General features: G+C 42.6%; 1 protein-coding gene across 6 annotated transcripts in view; it reads right to left on the minus strand.

The window, feature by feature from the left end:
* eml5 (EMAP like 5) overlaps positions 1 to 25,203 on the minus strand; it is a 71,289-nt gene that overhangs the window by 36,250 nt on the left and 9,836 nt on the right. For 2 of the 6 annotated variants that reach the window (XM_088647890.1, XM_088647892.1), the window contains exons 2-8: positions 10,823 to 10,982; positions 10,316 to 10,414; positions 9,360 to 9,428; positions 3,494 to 3,679; positions 1,662 to 1,797; positions 1,267 to 1,290; positions 684 to 885 (exon numbers count right to left, since the gene is read on the minus strand). In XM_088647890.1, the coding sequence (XP_088504016.1) occupies positions 684 to 885; positions 1,267 to 1,290; positions 1,662 to 1,797; positions 3,494 to 3,679; positions 9,360 to 9,428; positions 10,316 to 10,414; positions 10,823 to 10,982 (876 nt within the window). Of the gene's footprint in view, positions 1 to 326; positions 391 to 683; positions 886 to 1,266; positions 1,291 to 1,661; positions 1,798 to 3,493; positions 3,680 to 9,359; positions 9,429 to 10,315; positions 10,415 to 10,822; positions 10,983 to 23,029; positions 23,269 to 25,203 lie in introns of those variants that run through there. The other 4 variants (XM_088647893.1, XM_088647891.1, XM_088647895.1 and 1 more) reach the window with 3 other exon arrangements.

Below are 25,203 nucleotides of genomic sequence, written 5' to 3' on the forward strand. Positions count from 1 at the left end.
AAATACACTCTCGTCTGTTGTCGGGAAAACCAAGCTTCCAGCGGCTACAACTATGCGGTGAGGTCCTACAAATGTTCAGGCTTATTCTATCATGAACCGCTCACTTAACTTCCTTTTATGCGAGTCGTGCTCTGTGATTCGACACAACGTTTTCACGTTGCGTTCATGCGCCCATCTAGAAAATTAAACGCATCCTTGCCCATTAAGCTGTGCTTCGGTAGCTGCAGGCCCTAAAGGGAGAGGAAGCCCGTTTGAATCCTGTTCCAAGCGTGCTGTATTGATGCGTGTCCAGCTCCCGTACAAACAGCACAAATGATGAAACCCACCTCACTCTTCAGGGCTGCGTTTGTGCCGGTTTTCATTCCCGAGACATAGCGCCGTGGCTCTCGGGTGATCACGTGACCATGCACGGCAACCCTGACCTGCAGTGACCCCGCCTGCCGAGCTCACGCGCTCTGTTACCGGTGCGAGGGTACCAATTCCGCACTTTTCTTTCTCTGTTTGGGCGGCGGTGGATTTTTGCATTTCATACCAGTCTTGTCTGTGCGTGTTCTCCTACAGAGACCCCCCCACGCAGGGCGTGAAAAGGAAAGCTAGCGTGGAAACGCCGATTCCCTCGCCGTGGCGATAGGTCACCGCGACCGGCGGCCCGACCCCCCCAGTCAGGGCCAGGCAGTACCGACCTCACGGAGCGGTCGTCGCTCCCCGTCATGGCCAGGGGCTTGGTGGGGTGCACGGCCAGGGCCCAGAGCTCCCCCTCGCAGTGGCCCTGCATGATCAGGAAGGGCTTGTTGCGCTCGTGCACCACCACCTCGAAGATCTCGCTGTCCTGCGTGCCCACCAGGATGTGGTCGCCTCGCCAGCACACGCTCCTCACCGACAGCCCTGAAACAACAACGAGAACGCAGCCGGTGTGGGGGTGTGGGGGTGACAGGCGCGGCCCCACACACACCGCCAACCCCCCTTTCAAAGACCACAGTCTGTTCGTTTGGGGTTTTTTTTTTATGTCTTTCTGGTTGCTGTGGTTCGGCTGGTTTGAGATTGAAACGGGAGGGAGACTACAAAAAAAACAACACCACCAAGACACTTTTCCGGATAACGGCACTTGTGGGGTGGGTGAGGAAAAGCAGAACAAGGATGAGGGTATGCATATATATTTACATACAAATATATATAGACGCTTTGAGAAAAGATACAGCATACAGGGACTAATATGTACAAAATGGTGGGGACAGCCATTTTTTTACCCTCATCATCTTTACCCACCTCTGCAATTTTCACCTCTAGTTACTGGTGGGGGGGAAGAGTGCCATTTTCAAACAGTATATATAGAGAAGAAGAAAGACAAACCACCAATTAGTGAGTGGGAAAAAGAATTGCCCTTTTAATCCAGCAAATAATCCCCTTTCTCAAACATGAAAAGAAGGGTGTCTCATTAACCAAGACGGTGGTCTTTAAAAAAAAACAGTTCTGAAGAGGACAGGTGAATCATGGCATAAGTCCCCCCTGAACACCAGCAGTTTGGTGTTCAGGTCTGCGTCCGATGTCATTACTCTTTAGCAGATGGGCTTGTTAATCACAGCAGTCCCTTTCTGAGGAGATAGCAGGGGAGGGTGTTTGCTTGATCTCTGAAAAGATGAATGCAATGAGTAATATTTCACCTTTATATCCCTGGTCTGTTTCCCTGAGATCAATCACTGTAATTGGTTTGAAATTCAAGTCCCACAGGCGGACGCAGCCGTCTCGACCCCCAGTAGCAAAGCCCTCTTCGCAAGCGTTCATGCTGAAAATTCCTGACTGGAGAAATTAAAAGGTCAGGTTTTTTTTACCACATAACAACACCAAGTAGCCATCATCGCCACACAAAGAGCAGAGCAAGGAAAAATGTCCGCCTGACATCTAAGGTTTCGTATTGCGCTGCAATTATTTTCAATTTTGCAATTCCAATAGAAGCACTGCTTAAAACCAGGAATCATTGTCTTGTGACTTGTCCTGTTTTTTTTTTTTTAAAAGCAGTAAAATTAAAAATAGTTATTCTGCTCTTTTTTATGGAATTGTGCTGCCAGACAGTGCTCAACCAAATGAAATAGATGCCATATTTAACAGCGCTCCGCGGTCATTTTCCTATTTACAGCAGCCTGCCTCCCTTGGGACAGCAGCCTGCTCTTGAGATCACAGATGTGGATGAATCCCTAGTAGAGAAGGCTCATCCTCGGCACTGCACATGTGAAAACGGGAAGGCAACCCACTCTCACCATCACCTTGTTTCTAGCCAGTGAATTCAGTTCAAAACACTCCTTCAAGCTCATGTGGACAGCCTGCAGTTCCGCCAACCCCACGCAGACACGGCTCCCCACATACACTCTGCATGTTCATCTACATGCAGTGCAAGCCGTTACATAATGTGCTTGCACAAAATGAGGAGGCGCACATCCACATGCTGAATAACATATGCTGCTGTGGGTGAGACTGTGTGTACAGTACAGTGTCCATGGCTGAGTGTGCTTGTACTGTAAGTGTGTGGGTGGTTATATTTCGGCACGCGCAGCATGTGAAGCGCACAGCTGCCGGCAGAATTACATGCCCCGCCTCAAAACTGGCTCACCAAAGCAAGGGTTCACTTTACAGAGTGTCATGAATCACATGAACGGCCAAGCAGAGAAAAAACATCTCGCCCTGCGTGGCCTGAACTGGAGGAACGCGGCCGTCAGTGGGGGCTGTCCACAGCCGGAGTTCGGCTCCGTCTCACTCCCAGTCAGCCTCAGTGCTGACTCCCTGGAGTCTAAAATAAGAACTTGGGCTTCAAGCTAGTGCAAAAAAGGGCAACACTAAGCACGCAGCTTTCAGAAAAACTCCACTCAGATTTGCATAAACGTAATGCACTTCATCACAACAAGAAAGAATCTTTAACACAGAAGAGGTGTGGAAAATGAATGAGCAAGCCATGAGAAAAAAGTACAACAAGCAAACTTCATATCTTCTAGTTTCTAATGTGAAACATGACATTTTGGGGCAAACAAAAGTAGAATTCATCAAGCACATGAATGCCATATAATCAAAAAGCGGAAAATGGAAAATATGGCTTTATGATTTGTGGTATGACTTATGTGACTGCTTTGATGTGTCAGACAACAGTTTCTGATTAAATAAAAGTGTTTTGGTCTTAAACCTTGCATTTGCGCACATCAAGGTTTGTTACCTCAGTGTGAACACATAATAGTAGAAGCAGTAGAAACTCACAATGCTGTTCTGTTTCCAAATGTTCAGTAAAAGAAGGACGTGCTTTCAAAGAATTCCAGAAAAGATGAATGGTGTGAACATAACGGAGAAAAAAAAACATGTCGGTACAGTACAGTATGTCTAAAACGCAGCGCGTCTTCCTCTGCCTGTGATCTGGTGCACTGGCATTTGAAACTGGTACAGTGATGTGTTGAGAAGAATTACACCCAGCCAGAATAGAACCTGCTGGCTACTCACAGGTAATAGTACTTACCCCATGTGCCCCCTGCACAGTTCGCACAAGGCTGATTCCTTTCCAGACATAAATGTCTCCATTAAGAGCTCCTGAGTAAGTGACCTCATCTCGAGCACAGGCCAGACACAGGATTGTCTGGAGATCCCCGGTTTTACCAAACACTCCTCTTTTGGGGGTCAGAGCATTGCCGCATAAGCTCCAAAACTGAAGACAAACAAACAAAAGTACAATGACTGAAATCACTGCAGTTTTTGGTCCAGTTTAATCTTGCCACGTTTTTATAGAACCGACTGCCGTTACGTTTTTTTGTGCACTACAGAGATGTAACAATCTAAAAATAAAGAATAATTAAGCACAGTACGGCACTTTGCAGTACTGTGCATTCTTGACTACTTTCCATTTATAAATCCAGGAAAAACAATTCTATGAAAATGAGTATTAAGGTTAACACTTTAAAAAGAGAAAGATGTAGTTTTTCCGGTCTTGTTCCTTGGGGCCAAGGCCCTCACTGAAAACCTCTGGAGAATAATATTTTTGAGAAAGCAATTAATTTCACATTTGAAGGTGAAGTTCAAGTAGCCTTTGGTGCCTTAAGGACTGTATCAAGGTTAGGGTTAGAATCCTGATACTGTGAGAGATCCCAAAAAGTAATATCTGTGTTTGAACTGCGATTCATTGAGCAGTGTTTGTGGAGTTTTGGTCCTGCTTTGAAATGTTCTGGGAAGCCGTGTATTTGGGATCAGTGTGGAATGAAGCCTATCAAGTGCCACTGATGCAAGGAAGAGCTGTGGTGACATTTCAAATGAAGACCTCTTCCAGCCTCACAATCTTCTAATTTAATCATTTAAAACAAAACCGTGACATTTGCTGAATGCCAGTTAACTCTGAACCCCGTTCGCGTTGTGGTTGAGTTTTAAAAGCTTAACGCAAGAGCTTCTGGGTTGATCACACATTCAAACTTTTCACTGGGCCTGATGTCCACCATTGCACTGCCTCGCAGCAATATGGGTTTTAAAATGACTCCACGCCTTAAATGCTTTGAGTGGCAATTTTGCATCAGCTTTGACTGGTTTGTTTTGCTCGCCGGTACAGAGCTGGTTGCAAACCTGCGCCATCAGCTCCATTATTCTGGACTCCACAAATCCTTAATCATTCCTTTGCTAAAGCCATCTGTGTTTCCCAGCTCATTGTAGGAGTCTAATCCTCATCCTCTATCTGCCTTCTTTCTCCATTAATGGATGGTTCAGCAGGAGCTATACACTGATGGCCGTGCTGATGCCGAGCAGAGATGAATGTTTTCCTCTCTGTCCACTCTTGGAATCAGGTCATTTAAATGCACGCCCATGCCTGAAGCTCTCAGTTACCACTACAGCCCAGGCATTCCAATCACCATTTTGTCTGTTCATTCACTGCATCTGTAATTGTTTTAAGCGTGCATAACAAAACAGCACTCAGCAAATTACAAGACTGCAGCTCAGTTTGTCTTACCCACTCACTGGGCTATGAGCGCCAGTTTTCATTTCCTATGGTATATACTACACAACCAGAATTCTACAAATGCGGAAATGAATGAAAACACAGTTGTGAAATGTAACCGTCGTCAGTTATTTAAGTGTTTTATTAACCTTTTCTATATTTAATTAAGCTGCTCCTACTCATTCACCTAAAAGAAAAGTCTTCTTTTTCGAAACCCACATTGAGTTACACATGGAGGTCATATTTCCACACCTACGGCATAATTTAAACTAACGCTTGTCTTTGATTACAGACGTCGCTCTCCCGGAAAACTTTTGGAAGTTGCTCTGATTTTCACTCGCTCTGGTTGCGCAGAAAAGCACGTCGGCCTTGCTGGGCGTGATAAGGCAGGGCCATTAGAACAGCACGACTGACCACACACATGGTCACACAAGGCCTTATCACTGTCATCTCAAAGCGGGGAGGATGTGTGCCGTGATTCGGCCCCCCCGTCTGTGGCAGATAAGGAGAAAAGGGGAGTTTAATCCCACTGTGCCAGACCCCTGCTCCGTTCTGAGGGCAGAGCACGGCTTTCTAAGAAGGCCTGAGGGATATATTTAGACATCATCTCAGCTGCGATAAATATAAAAACAACCTCTCCTAAGGAAATGAATGACTTCGCTGAACCACTTTCATTACAGAGATAATGGACAATGAAGGTTAAAAATCCCACTGTGTCAGGATTGGGGGGGAGTCACTATTAATCACTGACAGAAAAGAGCTTGACGTGGCTCTCCTTTCTCTCATTTCTTTTTGCACCTTTTCCAATTTCTCATTTAAATATTGAATCAATAGCCTTGCTTCAGCAGGATTCTCGGTTTGCCAGGACAGCTTTCAAATGAGATTTTGTTTAATACAAACATCACACCTTGCACTAATATTGTACGAGAATTCTAGTTCCTTAACCCAGTCAGTTCTCAGTTTGACTAGAAAAGCTAACTGCCAGTAGAAGCATTTACTGGGGTTTACTAACATTTCTGCCAGGTCTTGGTTTCAGTCTTTAATTCGTTTTTTAAACTACAGTATTTAATTCCACGGATGTTGCGAAGCTCTTTCCCACACCACACCCAGTTCAGTTCCAGTGAAAGGTATTCCAACAATAAGATTTATGTAGTTATGTACATTTTCAGTCAAAATACACATTTCAGACTGTAAGTTGACCAAGTGTTTTAGCAAATCACAATTTCAAGATACTACCTTTTAATTTCAATCCACCTGGAGTGGATCTAATTCACATTCACAGTGTATCATAATTAAGTATCAAAGAATCCTGTAATCCTGTTTGTTTCTGGAGGTAAAAACTGTTTGAAGTCCCATTTTATTTAAGGATAAGAGCAACAAGGAAGTGCTGAAAAATGTCACCAAATTGTAGGGAACAAAGGCTGGACAGATTACTGGGTTAGCAATAAGACACAGTAGATGTGGCTGATCAGGGTCATTTCCCAGCAAACAGGGAGCCCAGAAAAATCCACACTATCTGAATGTCAGCCCTGTAGAGTCAGGAACAGCAGAAGCTCCCACCTAAAAAAAACCCAGTTCATTTCAACCATGTGCAGTTTTTTTATTCGATTTGTTTTAGCTAAATCAATAAGTGGAAGACACATCACTGACAGTTTTCTATGACTGGGGGATTAATATTTCCAAATCTCCTGGATGCATGGAATGCTATAATCACTAGCAGTGTGTGGTGCCCTGAAGCGGATGTCACATGGTTTAGAGGGTAGGGGCACTGGAATTAGGAGGGCCAGCTGTTGGGATGTGGAAGGTCTGTCTGAAAGCTACATGATCTCAACTCTACACGGCGAACACAGTTTTTAAAATTCTGCAGTCAGGTGGTTAAAAAATAAAACTGACTGGAAACAGACACCGCTTTCTAACAGGGAAAAAATACAACTGGGTTTTTCGGTAAAACTTTTGCCCAAAACTAGCATGCATGACCACTGTGCTTCATATTCTGCAGCTGCTTATTAACTCTATGAACTGAAACGCTGCATGAAGCACAGCTGGCAGTTCAAGGTTAATATCGCTGTCACGTAACTGTAGACTCTGCAAACAGGAGACTGCACAAAAAGGCCTCCTTATTGTTGTTCACACTGATGTAGATCTAGTGTGCTGTTGTTTCCACTATACTACTCTATATTACAATGCTTTTCTGATTGCTCACCTCATGAGAAAGGATTTTGCTTTAAGATGTTTTCAGCAAATCCAGCAAACACATAGACCTGCATGGGGCTCTGAGTAGGGTTAGTAAGGGCTGATAGGATTGATGAGTTAGTTGAAACAGATATTTCAAAAACAACCATAAAAGCCAGCGAACAATATATGTAGTCTAGATACTGCAGCATACAGTGGTGCCACTTCTGACTGAAGATATTTACCATGGCAGAGGAAAGAACATCACTGGCAGTTGAGCTACCCTTTATAGATGTTAAACATGATACGTTTTCATGGGCCTCAAAGTTTTTGCAGATTTACACCATGCCTTTTCATGCATTGCCACAGTTGTCCATCAGTTTATATCTGGGATTATCTTTTAAATTATTTCCATTAATTTATGTACAATACAGGCTGTCCAAACCTTCTTTGCTATGCTTTTACGATGGATACATCGTGCCTTAATGCATCATCTTCCCTAGAGAAATTTACAAGTGGAAAGTAATTTTAATCGTTCCAAAAAAAAAAAACAATCACTCAAAAGTGTCACAAGCACGTGCAATATATCAGTGACAAATATATTCCACGCAGACTAAACACGTGGAACTTAACATAAAATTTCCGCATGAGTCTTCATGTGCTATTAAAGAAAATCTCAAAACGGATTAAAGTAAGTACTGTAAGCAAGGCCAGTCACTGGGAAGGGAAGCATGTTTAATGAAATTACAGTTACCAGTGACAAGAACAGGCAAAAAAAAAAAATCTAAAACACTGAAAGTAGGCTTTCAAATGTTATCATCATTTTGCAGGCTTGTATTTAGGCTACATCATTCTGAATGTAAAGACAGTCATGGCTAAACCTGCATTTTTAAATTATTTTTCTCATTTCATAGCACCAGAAATTGACTGTGTTCCTTGATTAGGCTTAGACTCCTTTTATGAGTCATCATCTTCGCCTCCCCAGCCGAAGTTATGGAATTAATAGCAACAGAAGTACAGAATGGGCTGCAAATTAAAATGAGGAAATATTCTCCATCCAGGTCAACAGCATGCTCTTTGTTATGGATTTGCACACAGGCATTATTAAGTGTTTTGTGCAACTGCTGGTTGCTAACAGAAAAAAAAAAAACTCCAGCGGAAGCCAGCATCACTCTTGAGAATGTTTTCTCCCTGACAATTTTTTTTCTTAGAAAACATACAATATGGCTCAAAATTGGGGCCAGCCTCCATCCCCCCAATTAAAAAGCCATTTCTCTTTAATAATTTATTTTCCGCAAATACAGTATCTAGGGTGCACTTAGCAAGTCTCTAACATTGCCATCTGTAGCACACAAAACAAAGATGTCAGCAGAATTAGCTAATTTTGCAAGTAGAAAAGGGAGAAAACACTGATACTCATACATTTCATGATGACTGTGTGGAGCCATACAGTCCATCTATACAGTATACACATCTGGTGATATTTCCCTGTTCATCACAGAGACTGTTCACTTTGGCCTCAGTGTGTGATACCAACAGACCTACATCTAACACCAGAGGGCCGGTTTGTTCAGTACTGTACTGGGAGTTACATGCCGGTCACCAGACCAAATTCACAACCATAGTGCTAGACTCATTTCTTAAAAAGGTTATGCTCCATTGGAATGGGCTCTATTTCACTACTAACTATTTGAGAACCGACTTAATCTACAGAGGCCTAAGTTCATGACTGTCTTGCAAAATATAAAAGGCAGCACCACCAGGCACTATCCCCATCATTGAGATCACACATGGTTCAAGACAAGACTGATGTTCCAAAAGCTAGGTGTCATTACTGATATCCAGTTTCCAAAAAGTATTGAACTGTGTATTCAAATGTTTTCAAACTTACGAGCTCTCAGCTGACAACAAACATAATATGAGCTAATTATAATGTAGAAAAGTTTGCACATGGATCAAACCACAGAGGGACTTGGTTCAGATTGAAATCTTACAGAAGCTTAAAGAAAAAGTCACATAATTCTCTCATTACATCTGGTGTTTAAGAACCTGAGTAAAACTCTCGCTTTGCTTGCAAACCAACAAAAAATCCCTACCCGGATATTCAAACGATATCCCTTGACCCAAAATAATAGTTAACCTCAGAAACAGTCTGTGATTGCCATATTCCTACATTACAGTTTTTCTTAAGAAAAGTCAATGAAGCCTTGAAACACTGAACTCCATTTGTAAGTACCTTGATGTGTTTGACTCCACAGCTCACTAGCTTGCTTGGCTGGTACAAATCCCATGAGATGTCAAATATCTGTGAAGAGACAGAATTTAATTACCCGATGACAATTTGTGATTATAAATCTTCAAAAGGTTCCAACCCACAGTGACATGAAAGCTGTCAAAAAGCAATAATGCGGATAAGATGGACTCTATAGTAGCCATGAAGCACGCAACCATAATCTCTCAGTAAAGAATCCCGAGTAAGGCTTTGAAAAATCATCGATGAACACGCGGTGGTTTTGAACATTTGCAGTTGACTTAATTGCTAGTGGACTCTTCTGCAGGTCGAGGATATTATTTTGACCTGCCAGTTTCCACTGTTCCTTTGTGCTGTAAAGATCATCCCCAGATTATTATTTTTGGACTGTATATTACACATCTGTTGCCCTGTTCGATCAGCAGCGTTTAGACACACAGCCTTTTGTGGTTTGGGAAATACTTGCCTCTAAAGAATTGGATTTATGAAAAATTGTAACCACTCTTTGTTTTTTTTTTCCATTTAATTAAGCACTTTATAAGCATTTATCTTAAGTGCTTGGAATCAATAACCTCAAACACATCTATCTATAGCTTCCTGCGATTCTTATTCTTCTGTGCAGGGCATGGTACCAATTCGGGCAGCTGTGAAATCAATATTTCATTCGGAAAGTACGATGAGGTGGTGTCAGGGCAGCTGGAGCTGCTGCCTCACAGCCCTCGAGTCCTCTGTTCAATACCTGCCTGGGGTGTCTTCGCTGTGGATCTCTGGGTACTCGGGTTCTCCACTACAGTCCAAAGACGTACTTTCCAAGTTAGGTTCCCCCACCCCCACGTGTGCGTGTGTGTGCCCTGCACTGGGCTGGGACTTGAGCCCTGTGATTACAAGGTGAGGCTCTGTCTCACCACGACCCTCTGTGAGAAATGAGAAAGTCACAATACCCTGTCTGTGTGGCCTGGAGCTGCAGCAAGTACCTTCCCCCTCCGCCAGTCCCACACGCAGATTGTGTTTTTCGAATCCAAACCCACTGATACTAAACACTGTGAAGACAAATAAGCAAAGTGCATTCACACTGACATTTGTTAAGGTGACATATATCAGTAAAACTGAAGTAATATACAACTCTCCCAAGACGCAATAAAATACAGAATAGATAAACCACACAGAAAGCAAGTGTTAATCAAATAGTAACTGGAAACGGTGCAAATCAGCATAGATTACTGTATATCTGATACAACAGTCTATAGCTTGATAGGGCATTCTTGGACAAAGTCAACCTGGTGGACAAACTCTTATGTTTTCATCATTCAGCTCTTATCAAGTACTTATTGCGAACGCTTTTTGCAGTCTAACCCGAGCAGCCAAACAATGCAAACACAAAGCAATGCGGAAAAGGTAACGGAGACCTCAGTTGAGATGGAAGGCACGCTTCCTCGGGGAATCCCTACCTGTCCCTCCAGGTCAAAGGCCAGGCACGCAATCCCATGCGTGTGGATGTCCTTTAAAATGGAGACCGTCTGCACGGTGTAGGAGTCCCACACACAGATATATGGCTCCTTTCCCACCTGTCCAGTCGCCACCAGCACTCGTTCAGGATGCAGAGCTAAACTGTATAGAAAACAAATGCAATAAACATTCTGGACATCAATACAGAAAGGTGCTTGCAAATGATTCTGTCAGCTCTGCAGCTCTGCAGCTCAGGAGAAATGGAATCACAGTCAATGAGCACTAAACTTCTCAGGCAACATTCTTCGGTCCTTACTAGGAACATTGAACACCAAATTTTACATAGTTAGGTTTTTTAAAAAAAACGATCGGGGAAACTACCGCTAATAAACAGCAGAAAAAAATTAAGGGGATTTAAAAAAAATTAAGGACAAGGCCTCAACTCACTCAGCAACCAGGTATTAGAAGCCCAGTGTCTGACGGAGACATTTTCTAGCCAAAGGGCTCCAGGGTTTTTACTTTTCACTTGGTGGGGTCGTTAAAAGAGCTTCGATTTAAATCGCACCAACGAGATCACCAGTGAGACAGGACAGGACTCAGACACTCATAAGGCTGTTAGCCCCACATTAACTTTGTCATTCTGAACATGATTAAGGAAGTAATGAAGCAGAAAACAGGAGATACAACTGAAGAAAAAAACTATCAGAATCTTTAACTAGCTGTATTTAAACTCACATTAAAATGGAACTATTTATATTTTTATAACTTGCACAAACATCAATCTAGGAACTTGTCGGTCCAATTAAGGCTGCAATTAGGTAATTCATCTCAGCTGGAATGAAAAGCCGCAGGTGTGTGAGCCTCCCGGAGCAGGACTAGATCCTCTCCTCTAGCCTACGATGCAAATTCACAAGGTGAAGGCGTGTGTTTTTTGTTTTGTTTTGTTACAGAAAATGGGAACCACAGCCTCTTCCTTCTGAAAGTCTACCACAATGAACATGCACAATATTTGTGCTGACTTTCCTTTGTTTTCCTACGCTTGCAATCCATGGTTTCTCATAGCTGTGTCATACTGTATGGAAAGCTCATGGTTATGTGTGCTTTGCATTGTTTTCACCATGCTTTTACTGTGCTCTCATACAATTCACTCTGTTTTACCAAGGTATACCACAATAAACGTTTAGAAGATTTAAATCGAGTATTTCTAAATCCTGATCTTTACAGTAAATGTGGATTCTTCACAAAGAAAGGCTTAGTTAGATAACAAAAGTAACTGCTGCATTTAATGATGCAGTCTCAACCCTGACATTGTGCAGTTTTCTTCCTTAGGATTATGTTATTAAAAATGTACCATAGATACCATGGAAAATATGCTGGAGCCTGGCATCATGCCTCACATATGAAAGCAATATTGCACAAAGTGAAAACAGTTTAAATGTTCCTTGTTAAAATATTTCCATTATCTTACACCCCAATTCACCTAAGAGACTTCAAGACCAGCTATCATGCTACAACATTTTTCAATCAGATTAGTAGTAATTTTTTTGAATTATTTCACAAATCATAGAGATAAATTAACATGTCATAAATTAAGCTCTGAGTCTACTGCAAGTGGTGACACTAAGCCTCCAGAACTAACAGCATAAATGATTAGGTGCAGTTTTAATTGGAGTGCTTTTTGAAGTGCTTGTCAAAGACCAGGTTGAAATGAATTTCTTGCGAAAAGGGTCATCTTTAACAGAAGAAGCTTAGGATTTATGTTCTTTTTTTTCTAAAAACGCTTTTCCAGGAGTCACAGTCAGGCTATATTTGAGCTTACTGTTCTTATACAAGCTAAACATGTTCAATCACTTTTACGAATTACAAGTGAAAAAATGATCTGACAGTTGTGTATTACTGATGTATGGTAGTGATGACACTTCTATTAACATCCCAGCCTCTCCCACACAAAACACCATTCGAATGTCTGCAGAGAGTACTTTGTCATACCTTTCAAACACCATGGGACAAAAACAAGCTTAAGAGTACATAGAACAAGGAATATCAAAGCAACCAATATCAACATGAATTGCACAGGCTCCCGGGTGCCTCATCAGATTAAAGCCCTCTGCTTTGGATTGGTCACTAGATCAAGACATGGATCGCATTCGATGACCATACTGACCAAAGTGACCATACTGCTGGCAATCGCTTCAGTTTTTAAGATTCGGCAGGAACAAAGAGAGTGAAATGGGATAGAACAGCCAAGGCTGCAGATTGCTAGCACTGACTGACCACGGTCATGACGATACAGTACACATTTGGCAGACTACTCTTTGGTGTTTGATAGGAAGTGACTGGAGAGTGCCTGGCTTGCTGCAATTTAGCGAGCCCCATAGCTGTGTCCACCCCATGGAAACCCAGATGCTCTGCACTTACTGTCAGCAAATGCAGCATAAAGAAAGGTCCCGATGGCTTAGAGAAAACTGGGTTGCTCAACTACAGAACACTTACAGGACACATACATCTTTTCAATGATTCGCCCTGCACGACGTAGTCTTCCACGACTTCTATCAGAAGCTTTTTTTGTTTGGTAAACCACGGCAAGCTTTTCATTTGCAGTAAATAACATGATAGATACTTTATTGTCCACTACTGTGGAAATTTGTCATAAAACCATCATCACTGATCTGTTTCTGATTCACAATTAGACACGTTAGGACTCATTAAAGTTGCAAGATGAACACGACTGCAGGCCTGTTACAGCGAGTTTGTGGTCTCAGCTCTGTCTAGTCTGGGCAGCTGCAGGGAGCACTATACCACTCAACCACCATCATTTGACAGTCATGATAAGTCGACAGGACTTAGGTGTGTGAGACTCCCATTGTTACAGGTCACAGATGACCAGAAGACTGGTTAATTCTGTGCTTTCGTGACCCTCACTAATTTTAATTTAACTGGACAAGACAACTTCAGGGAAGCCTGCGTGACATGGGTGCAGTGCTTTCATCCTCAGATGTCACAACAAATGCTGGATGTCATTACTCAAACATCTTCATCCTTGAATTATTCAGTATGCAATCCACAAGCGCAACATATTCACAGTCGTCAGGAGTTACATAATGCTTGCTCTTTATCCTGCTGGAGAGAGCCACTTGTCTTGAGGGCGCTGTGGATGAGGTAACAACATGAAGAAAAGACAGTGGGGAATTCACTGGGGGTCGCTGGATGTCCCTGTGCTTCCCACAGCTCTGGTGAGTAAATTCTGCCCAAAACATTGACCCATTAATGCCAAGGCAAACCCTTCTGTGGTTGCTTTGTTCTTTACCTTTGCGAAATGAGCCCAAGCCCACTGATAAACCAGATGATTTCTCATCTGGCCGTGACAGCTTCGCTGCTACCTTTCTTGGCTCAGCCAGGGCCAAGCCCAGCAAACCCATGTCTAGGTGGTCTAAGCCACCTCACTGATTTAGCACAGTGCAGCGTTTGATGCATCTAATGCACAATATTACTGCCCTTTGTGTGCAGCTCATTCTGAGCGAGGCAGAACGCTTCAGCAAGCAATTTGTCTTCCTGCCTTGTCCTTTTATACATTTAATGCTGCAGTAGAGCTCCCTCCGTTATAATCAAAAGAACTGTTTTGGCAAGTACATAATAGAAGCTGTAATCTCTTTCAATGTTTATTCAGCTCGTAGGCTGCAGCCAGCAAGAATGGTCTAAAATACTGAAAGGATTCTGCTTTCTGGGTTGCGTCAGGACTGCATGCGTTAGTGAATATTTGTATTTTATCTTGATGGCATGATGGCTGTTTAGTCCACATTAAGATAACTTTCTAAATTGAACGTCCCCTGATAGTGCTACTCCACTGTTCTGAGGCACTGTGATCTCGAAAGACAGAGAGGGTTATTAGCTGGACGATAAGGCTGAAGTTCAGTTGTGGTGAGCCTGGATTTAAAATTAATTCACAGTTTTAACCTTATCTTTTCCTGCTGCTGCTGGCAATACATGCTGTATGCAATGGGCCTGGAGAAGAAAAACTCTTATCACAGTCTCATTCTTCCCGGAATGAAATGAATGCATCAAAAACGTTGCCTATATTTTTAGACACAGAATATAAAACTGATCTTTTTTTTTGGGTCACAACATTGCAGCAACTTGATCTTTATTTGGAATCTCCTGAACTTTCATTTCTAGTTTGAATTCACCACTTAACATTGGACACACCCAAAGCCAATATATTGATCTATCCATGATCTGAATGCCCTGTGTGGAATCCCAGAACTGGCCCTGGAAGCAGAGGGCACAAGGGAGACCAGACCCTGGATGGCATGCCACTATTGCAGGGCACACACAAGGGCAATTTAGCGACATAAACCAACCTGGTTCAGGTAGGGGGCTGTGTCAGCATGTGCAGGCTGCAAAGGAACAAGTAAAGGTTTATTCCAGGCTGAACAGAGAACGATAAGGTTTCAGCTGTGAAGCCCTCTTCAGATGTCAGGTGTGAGCCTTCTTCATGTATTCACTATGGCGTGCAGTCCTGACCCAACCCAGAAAGCAGAACTCCAAAACACCTGAAGAAGGCCCCACAGCTGAAACGTGTTTCTGTTCTTCTCCTTTCAGCCTGGAATAAACCTTTACTTGTGCCTTATAAACCAACTTAGCCAAATTATACAGGAAGCGCAGCACCTGGAAAAAAAACATGCAGGCATGATCACCATGAAATCCCCTCGTAGATGCACCAGACTGGAGTCAGACCCAGAACTCCAGAGCTGTAATGTTGCAGTGCTGACTGCCACATCGCTGTGCAGCCCAGAATGCCAATCTACTTAAAACACCCTGCTCATACAGCAGACGCTGCATTTCACTGCTAACTGCTGAGGGACACTGACATTTATGATAATGTATTGGTTCTGTACAGTATCAAGAGAATCTCCATCTCACATGCTCTTCCAGCTTTTGACATTCGTTAACTCACAGTGAGTAAATTAATACATCAGATATTATAGCCTTTATGCCTAATAAAAATGATGCATAAATAAAATAAAATTTTATAAAATAAAAATTAGTGCATAAATACCTTTCCAAATGTAATCTAAGCAAAAGAGGATTTATAGGGGAATCTTTGTCTCTTCCACAAATACAGCTGATTCTGTGTTATCGTGACATTTCCCAGGTGTCTGGACACAGTGCTGTCAGGACACTGTGACAGTAGTCCTGACTGGGGTAACAGCACATATCTGGGGACTGTGAGGACGCCTGACCTTACAATGTCAAATCAGAACAAAGGCTTCTCCTCAGCTGTTTCAGATGAAGGTGTCTAGGAGAGGCACAGCCAAAGCCTTCTCCAAATTTTAAGTCTGATAACCAGCCTGCAGCCGGAAGGATGGCTGAGCTCAGGTTTGAGATTCACAGTCCATTTAAGCCTTTGCTTTTCCACTGCTGAGCACTTTTAGGGTTGGTGCCAAATTCTTGATCGCCCTGAACAGGTACTTCTAACTATAGTTCAGGTGGGTAGCTGCGTCAGCATGCATAGGCTGCAAAGGAATAAGTAATAGGTTTATTCCATGCTGAAAAGAGAAAAAAAGAAAACACAACGTTTCGGCCGTGGAGCCTTCTTCAGGTGTGTCACCTTCAGGTGTGTTACCTTCTAACTACAGCACTGGAAAACAAGTTGTAAAAATGAACTGGATAATTGCAGGACCCCCTGAGGTGCTCAATGGGTAAAGGTTGAGTTCTATAATTGTGAGCTCAAGCCTGGGTCATCTCACTGTCTGTGATGGGGATTCCCCAAGCCATGTCAAAGGCAGGGTGGTATTAGTCAGCCAGACCTATCTGGGCTCTCAGTGACACAACACCCCCTGCAGTACGGTGGGGGGAAGAACACATTCCTCCTCGATTCTCCAGTATGGGGCTCTGTGACTTTTCAAAAGGGGGGGCGCTCTGAGGCTGGGGCTGGCCGAGCAGTCTGCTTACACTCCCTCCTCTGTGTGAGGTCGTAGAGATTGTGGCTGTGAGCAGGAAGGTACAAATCACACAACTGGTGTTTTATAAAACGTGCTACCGGTTGGGTACTTCAAACATCTGTCCAACGGATTGGAGATCATTTAAATATCATTCTAAAATAACGTAATAGCAAAATGATCCAGATTATCATATAGATGAAAACCAGCTCAATGTCAACTTCACTACAATCAGTTGAGAACTATTGCATGTCTTCCAGTGAATGTTGTTTTCAGAGAAGACATCCTGTGACCATAATGGCAGAAAGAAATGTAATGTTTGTAACTTTGCATGAAAAAGGTCATTGCCAAATGGAACATTCCGCTACAAAAAACAATTACAAAAATACCCTAACAACAATCCCTGTTCTATGTATTTCAAGTACAAGATCCTAGTTTTCATTAAGATGGGAGTCTAAAACATAGTTCCAGCAGGGGTCTAATACCCAATTCCTGGAGGCTCAGTGGGTTGTGTTTTGTTCCTGAGCTCTGTTAAATTGTTGCTCTTATTTGCTTAAGCAAATGAGCAACTAAACTTGTGTTTCCACTTCAAACCGGGCTCTTCACCTGGTTAGAAAGCCCCCTAGGTCTTCTATCCTAGACAGGAAAAACTAAAGGCAATCAAATCAAAGGAACAAACATCTCAAAATAGACAACAATAAAAGTAATATCTTTTTCTCTCAACAGCTCAGCTGCTTGCTGTGAACTGCATTCTTCACAGCAGTACTAAACCCATCCTTTCTTCCTGTGCTGACAGGAACCCCCAGAGCAATGGGACCTGAATCTCTCCTTCAAAAAGCAGAAAGGTCTCTCAGTGACATTTCTAGCTGGAAATGTTTCTGCGCTATTTAAAAAAAAACTATCCTTTCCAAGCTTTGTGGGCTAATGTGCAAGTCTCACTTCTCCCTTACACTGTGGGCATATTAGCTGCAAAGAAGTCTTTAATTACAGCCTTGGGAATTACGCCCAGAGAACATAAGGTACGAGGTAAGGAATAGTGATATCAGAAAACCCAGGACTTGTGTGCTGCTGTTGTTCTCCCAGTTTTTCAAATGACAGAACTGACAGCTATCCCTACAGCTATCCCCCAACCTCTACAGCTACGTTTTCATTTTCTGTACGGGTGCAGAGCGCAATAAGGATTAACTCGAAACCTTTACGAAAAAAGGGGGGAAATTCTGGACAGATGGGACAGATGCAGTCTGACCCTCCTGGGTAAAATTAATGTCATCTGAGCTGGTACACACAAAATCTGCCCCTCGGTAAACAACATCAGGCAAAACCTTTACTTCTTCTGAATATCCAGCACTGAGTCCCAAACAAACAGTTCCCCCACTATAGTCTCACTGCTGCACTGTAGCGTCTCTGGAATCTCTGACACACTGTACGTCAGGGGACAAAAACAAACAAGCACCATGCACCTGCCTGCCAGACAAGTCACCTCTGTGTCCGCTAACACTTACCATGTTTCATTGCAAACAATTGACTTATTCCACCTGCAAATGCATTTATATTCAACATTAAAATGGCCATTCAGTCACATGTAACACATGTACCATGTATTATAGGCAGCTGTAATAGACACCACTACTTTAATATTTATAAAAGCCATATGCTGAATCAAGGTAAATTTTGACTGGCCACTGGTCTGAAGTGTCTGGCTTTTTTACATAATGGATGGAGTTAATTCAGCCTTGCGAAAGAGGTAGAGTCTTTTCATCCAATTTCTAGGCATGCCTCTCAAAAAAAACACAGGCCATGCAACTAATATTTCTGGGAAAAATAACTTAAGATAGAGCACTTATGGAATCCTAATGTAACAAATGCCCTTTTCTAAAGTTACAGGATAAAGGCATCACAGAACATGGAATTAATCTCAACAGGAATAAGTCAGCCTGTATATTGATGAGGCAGAACAAGGATATTCTTCCAAGTGCTGAATGCCAGCTGCATTCACATCGTGAGATTCCTGCTCAGTGCAGCTCTCAGGTGGAATCCATCAGCAGTCTGTACTGTGCTTTTGTGCTCTGAGGAATCAGTGTGGTTGAACTAAAGAAACAGAAAAGGTGAAGGCAGGGCAAAGGTGATCCACCTCACAGTTCATTAGCATATGTCTTAACTCGTGCACAAAGATTGATGCTTTGAACTTAAGGTAACAGAGCTTTCATCTTATTATCCCTTTGGGTGTGACTAACAACAGACCATATAGTTATCTTACCAAGCCAGTAGAATAGTATTTCCCATTTCCTTCAATGTCTTATGGACACCTACTGTTTTTTTCAGAATTTACAGAAATAGCTGGGCTATGAAAATGATGATTCTTTGTAAGAATATTCTCATAACGTTTTTCATTTCGCAAAGATGTACTGTATTAGGTGGTAGTTTGTCCTGTATACCAGTAGTGCTTCTAAGGTATTAGATGTGCTATGTTTGGATAAGTAAAGTACTTCCAATGGCACTTTGTTTTTATAACCATTGCTTTATTAAAATTCATCCACTCATCTGTCATCAAAAAGCCTCTTTTCCTGGTGAGTCCTGTGGCAAACCCAGAGATTATCCCAAAAGTACAGGAACATTTTAGAACAACTGATCAAACACAGACAGCGTGGATTAGTAAACTCCACAAAGAAGCCGTCCCAGCCCAGAATCAAACCCAGGACCCAAGAGCCTTGAGGTACCAGAGCCCACTGCCAGACCACCATGCTGCCCTCCTTAATCTAAGATGGTCTTTGATGAGTAGGCCAGGTTTCAAGAATTAATATGTGAAACTCAATCTGAAGATGAGTGTTGATGGGTTTCCTGTGTGAAGGCCAGTCATTAAAAGGCAGAGACGGGAATTCAGTATCAGTGCCACAGAGCTGCCATATTTACTCATGCTCCTTAACGAACAGGTACTAATAACAGGTCTCTTCCTCAAACAGCGGAACAGGTAACACCAGCAAAAAAATAAACCATATAAAACAGGAGAGGAATTTTTAAAGTCCTTGGCCCGGGATATGCCTGGAAACTGATCGTAAGTGTTGGAAACACAGCCTCCTGGTCATGGAGAAATCCCCAGGACACGACTCACAGTGAGACCAGTGTGGGTCAGGGGGTCAGTTCCATTTGCTCTCATAAGCTCAAGCAGACCCTGAGGAAATGAGTCTCATACACAATTCCCATTCCCAATTCCCAGTGCATTCCCTGTACACAACTGTGGTCCTCAAGGGCTGCAGTCCAGCAGGGAGTTTCCAGCTCTCCTAAAGGTAACAAGCAGCAGGTTAACTCTCCTGCCATCTTGGTCTGTAGGACGTTTAGCATAAATGTCCTTGACTTTCACCAACATCTTAACATTTTTTGGTACATATAAGACTGAATGCATTTAAGTTTTACAGTACCTTCCCCCCACCCCCAAAGTTAGCTATAAATACACACAATTGACAGCATGTACTGTACATGTGCCATTATCTATAGCTGACGAGAGTCACGTCTCAGTTGCAGGAACTGCAAATGTATGGAGAGATACATATCTGAAGGTGCCCTTTAAAATATCCTGACACATCAGGGCTGCAAACAGTGAGCTCTGTACACCTTTACAGCATCTTGCACGGCACCCAGGCGGGACCTCTAGGTGATTCTGTAAGGGGCTTCACTGGCACAGAATAAATCAGTTATTTTAAAAGTCACAAAACGAAATTGAAGGCTCTGGCTTGTAAAGCTTAACCTGGTCCTCTCGGCAGCAGTAAGGATGCCTGTGACCTGAAGCAGCTCTGGCCTGTTCAGGCACTATTAATAACCCTCCTCCCTTTTACTTTAACAGCAGAAAATCAAAACACTTAATAAGTGGAATATCAAGTATTAAGCTGGACAAATCTGCTTCATGCACTAGGTCCTACAATGGCTCAAAATGTAGTTGGTCTGCTAACTTACTGTATCTGTGAAACTGGATCATGGCAAGTTTTTCACGTGTTGATGACTGATGAATGACTGCAGAGATGACCAGAGTTTGTTTTTACCGCGACCAAGCTTATAACTTTTTCTTGATTTCGGTTGTATAATGACTTCTGTATAACGCCTGCATTGGGTTTCTCTTTACAGTCAACTGTGCACATTGCCTGAGAATCAATGGTCAGCCAACATAATTAGCAAGCAGCGGAAGAGAGCATCCCCTCTGTGAAATAATAAGAGTACATAATTCAATATCTTCAAGAATTATTTCTATTTGTTTGTCTTCTTGTGTGGAAATATGGCAAGAGTGTTGAAGGCACTGCAGCATAAACTTTAGGTTCCATAATCAGGTGTTGTGTCAGACAAATTGCTGATTGCAAGCACACCATGACTGGAGAACAGGAGGACAGGCTGACCGTTTGGTTGTAAGGAGAATTTCCAGGCGGCAAATCTTCAGTAATATCATTATGACCACAGGGGTGGAAAGAAACTACAGATACTCTGACTAACGCAAAAGCAAAACAGGAAACTCAGGTATTTCAATGAAATGACCTTGATTGTGAATTCAAAACACTGGGTGGCTTTTATACTGGTGTGTTTCTCTCAGTAGTCTACAACAAGTGAGATAACATTTTAATATGAGGGAAAAGCTCTTTCATCAAGTACTGTATGCATTCTGGGAAAACCAGCACCTTATCTTCAGTGGCAATGAAAGGAAAAGAAGAGGCTCACTAATGTACTATGTCCTGCTGACCCATGAGGCTGTGACTCAAGATGTTTGTGTGGGGTCAGCCATGTGTTGGCTGCAAAGGTATAAAGGGTGATTCCATGCAGAAAACTAGAAAGACATTTTTAATTCACCTTTACTAGTTCAGTGACCAAAGAATGTTCTAAAAGTGCGCAGGAATGGCGGAGATGCTTCTGCAATCCAATTTATTTCCATGCTGAACCACAAGACATTTCTGCCTCGCCACACAAAACTGGTCATTACAGGGGCCAAACTTCATTAATACTTAAAAGCATAATGAGAGGAACCTCACAGCTGTCCGCCAGGCAGTTTTGTTGTGTAATCAAAGGGTGGTTCCTAGTAACCCAACAACAAGGGGAGGCCCTATCCGTAAAAGACTGGTCCAGCAGATTCTCTCTCAGTGTATCTGCAGATTACAGGAAACAGCTAGCCCTGTTCAGAAACACCACACAGCACATACTAGAGAGCCATCATCCTGTGATCATCCCCTTCTACTCATTTTAATTAGGAAATGAAATATGTTCTACAATGTGACTCCAAACCTGTGTGTAACACAAAAGATTAAGGCAACAGAGCAAAATAAAAACTAACGGGGAGAGAATGAAGACTGAACTCTTCAGATGTATTCCATCTCCCTGAAAAAAAAATGGTTAAGCTGTGCAAATACGTGAATCATATAAATAAGTAAAAACATTTTAGATGTCTTCTTCGCTTGCTTTCATCTCACATTACACTTCTGCTGGGGCTTTGTGCTCACTGTATAAAAAAAGGTTATTCCCAGTAGACAAATGTGTTTCCTTGAACATAAAGAAATTCAAGAACTACTTTTTTCTTGTCGTCTGCCTTTCATTGACTCAGAAGATCAAAGAATACCTGAGCTGCGATGCTGAACCCCTCCATCTCTCTGACACCATGCAGTTTGCAGAAATGAACGGCCTTAGTGCACCATCTTCGAAACCAACACAGCTAAAACAGAGTACAAGGCTGGTCTGCACATTTTCACAACCCCTTTTTCGAAGATTTGATACTACTGTTTCCTTAAACCTCTCGTATGCGTTTTGACAGATCTTAATTTTGGGCATATGCTTGCTTCTGTCAGCCGCCAGCTGTTGTCAAGACCTCTCTGAGAGCACGGTGTGGGTTAACCCTTCCTGGGTTAGGGAAGCAAGCTGAATTCTGTTTGAAGACAGTCACTGAAAAAAAGATCGCTCCCAAACAATTACAAGTGAAGCTCTTCCAAAAAAAAACTTCAGAGCAGCTGTGAGCTTTGCACAATGTAGAAACAGCACACCTGTTTACTATAAAGAACCCTGTTGCAGGAAATGGGAAGACAGCATCAACCTGTAACAAGGTGGAAGACATACTGTTTCTTCCCGAGATCCCTTCACTGATCCACATGCTCGGGAAAGAGCACTAGAGTCCCAGATTCGTTTTCTTCACCACACTGGGCTCAGCCCTCATGAGAAAAGAATTTCTTGCCAAGACAAAAAAAAAAAACCCAGCAAAAACCAGATGAAATAGCAAACAGTTCCCTGCAGGATTCAGAGTATCCTCACCAATGGCTGTTACTCAAAGTCAGAGAAGAGGGTCCCATAGCTAGCAGCCACATCCCGGTTGCTGGCTCCTCCTCCAGTTGGTGCAGTACCTCCAGCAGGGGGCTGTGCTGTCTGTCACGTGGTAAATGGGAGGAGCTTGGGGGTGGGCGTGGTCAGGGGAGTGTCCCTACACTTCCTCATTCCCCCCGCCATGTGACATGTCCAGGAATCGTGACTGCCACTGAGGAATCACAACATACCTACCCCAGTCGGGAGGGCCAGATCAAAAAGAACTGATTATAAATTCCTTAAAAATGTCAAAGTGAAGTAAAAAGTGAACCTCCGCTTAATAATACATGACAAAAAATAAAAGGGTGGAGAGCATGTCTAAAAAGTAGACTGGAAAGACACAAAGAAGATGAAATTGCTTAATTATTTACCTAAAGGGTAACTCCACCTAGCCACTGCCCTTTCAATAACCCTTTATCTACTGTGACAAAATGATACCCTGCCTGCAGCAACATGAGCTAAATCTATTGAAACCATGACTGTTTATTGAAATCAAGCCTATTCTCACATTTAGTTATAAATAATTTAGAATTACCACATGCTCCTAAAATATTGGGACCTGCTTTATTAAACCTTTTACAGCAGACCACCTAGTGCATCTTTTGTCTGCAGTTTTAATAGAACAAATGCTGTCCCCTCGCAGTCCTTTAGGCGCAATAATATAACAGCTTCAGTGGCACATTTATGAGCTAATGACAGTAGGTAATCCTTTTAAACAAATTAAAGAAATCCTCCTGGACTGCTCCCTACTGCCTCTTTGCAAGTTCTGACACTCAACTGAACAGCAGTAGGGGTACGTTCCCATCATGACCCAAGTTATCATATTGCAGAGAAAAAGGCTTTCTTCAAAAGGAAAATGGAGATTGGTCATGGCTACATCACAGGAATGCACTGCACTCAGGTTTTCTTGCATCACAATCAAGACTACAACAAAAAACAATTAACTTCACTCAACCACAGTGCATGGTACTGTCATCACCAGCACGCAGGTTCATTTGTAGTAAGCACTAAATGGACCTTACTGACAGCCCCAGCGTCTCGATTAAACTGCTAACATGATGTGCTTTTCAGAGATTCATGTGTTCAACCAGAAGCAACTCTTTGCCACGGTCAAAAAGTAAATACAATCAAATCTGCTCGACTCGTATTCGAGTCTAAATATTGACAGTGGAATCGCGTTCGGTCTTGTGGCAGAGGGTGGTCCACAGAGGAACTCCCGCACACAGCCAAGGGAAACATCCACTGTCTCCCAGTGCAGCTGCTGCAAACAAGTATGGGGTTAAAATGGAAGAATAGAAAAATGAAACGAAACAAAGTCCAGCATGTGTGAGGAACGCAGACGCTTACTGTATTTATGATTAGGGAATAGTTTTCCACCCAGTGTAAAAAAAAAACACTTGGTTAATTGATTTGCTCATGTGTTTATTTATTGTGAACAGCAAATGTTTAATTGTCTTACTGTACTTTGACTAAGCATCAGTGTGTGGGATGAGAAGCTCTCCCATCTGCTGTGCGTTACAATAAGTCTCAATTCTAGTCTTAGATGACAGAAAATGACAGTTCCATCAAAAAGCTAAATAAGCAAATATATTCCATCCTTGTTTTTTTCAGGCAAGCTCGGCCTCTACACCACACCCATAAAAATCAACAGATTTTTTTCCAGTCCCGCTACATGGGCCTTCCCCTTCGTCTACAGTGACTCCTTGGCTGCTGTGCCTGTGTTTGCACAGGGTGGCAGGGAACCAGTTTTGCATGAGGAGGCCCCTGAAGTCACTCACCACCAACAGCAAATCCTCAATCGAGCCACGGAGAGTCTGCAAGCCAGGCTTGATCCCCACTAAAGCAGTATTCACCTTGCTTGCTCTTGCCGGGGATTATAAAGAAGGAGGAGGATTAGCACATTTCTAAAAGTCAATTTCTATCCCCCTTGGCTTCTATAAAGCACCTCTAATCCACTCATAGATAAGGCAGCAGGTTCGCTGTCATCCTGCACCGGAGCACTGCAGAAATGAAACACCACCAAGACGTTGTGAGCAATTAGCCAGGATAAGTAATTGCGTGTTTAGGAAACAAAAGAGAGCACTTCTCCTTTTTTAAGATACTTGAGGAGAAACATGAGTAAAAAC

This window comes from Lepisosteus platostomus, chromosome 10 (assembly GCF_059453375.1).
Source record: "Lepisosteus platostomus isolate fLepPlt1 chromosome 10, fLepPlt1.hap1, whole genome shotgun sequence".
NCBI lineage: Eukaryota > Metazoa > Chordata > Actinopteri > Semionotiformes > Lepisosteidae > Lepisosteus > Lepisosteus platostomus.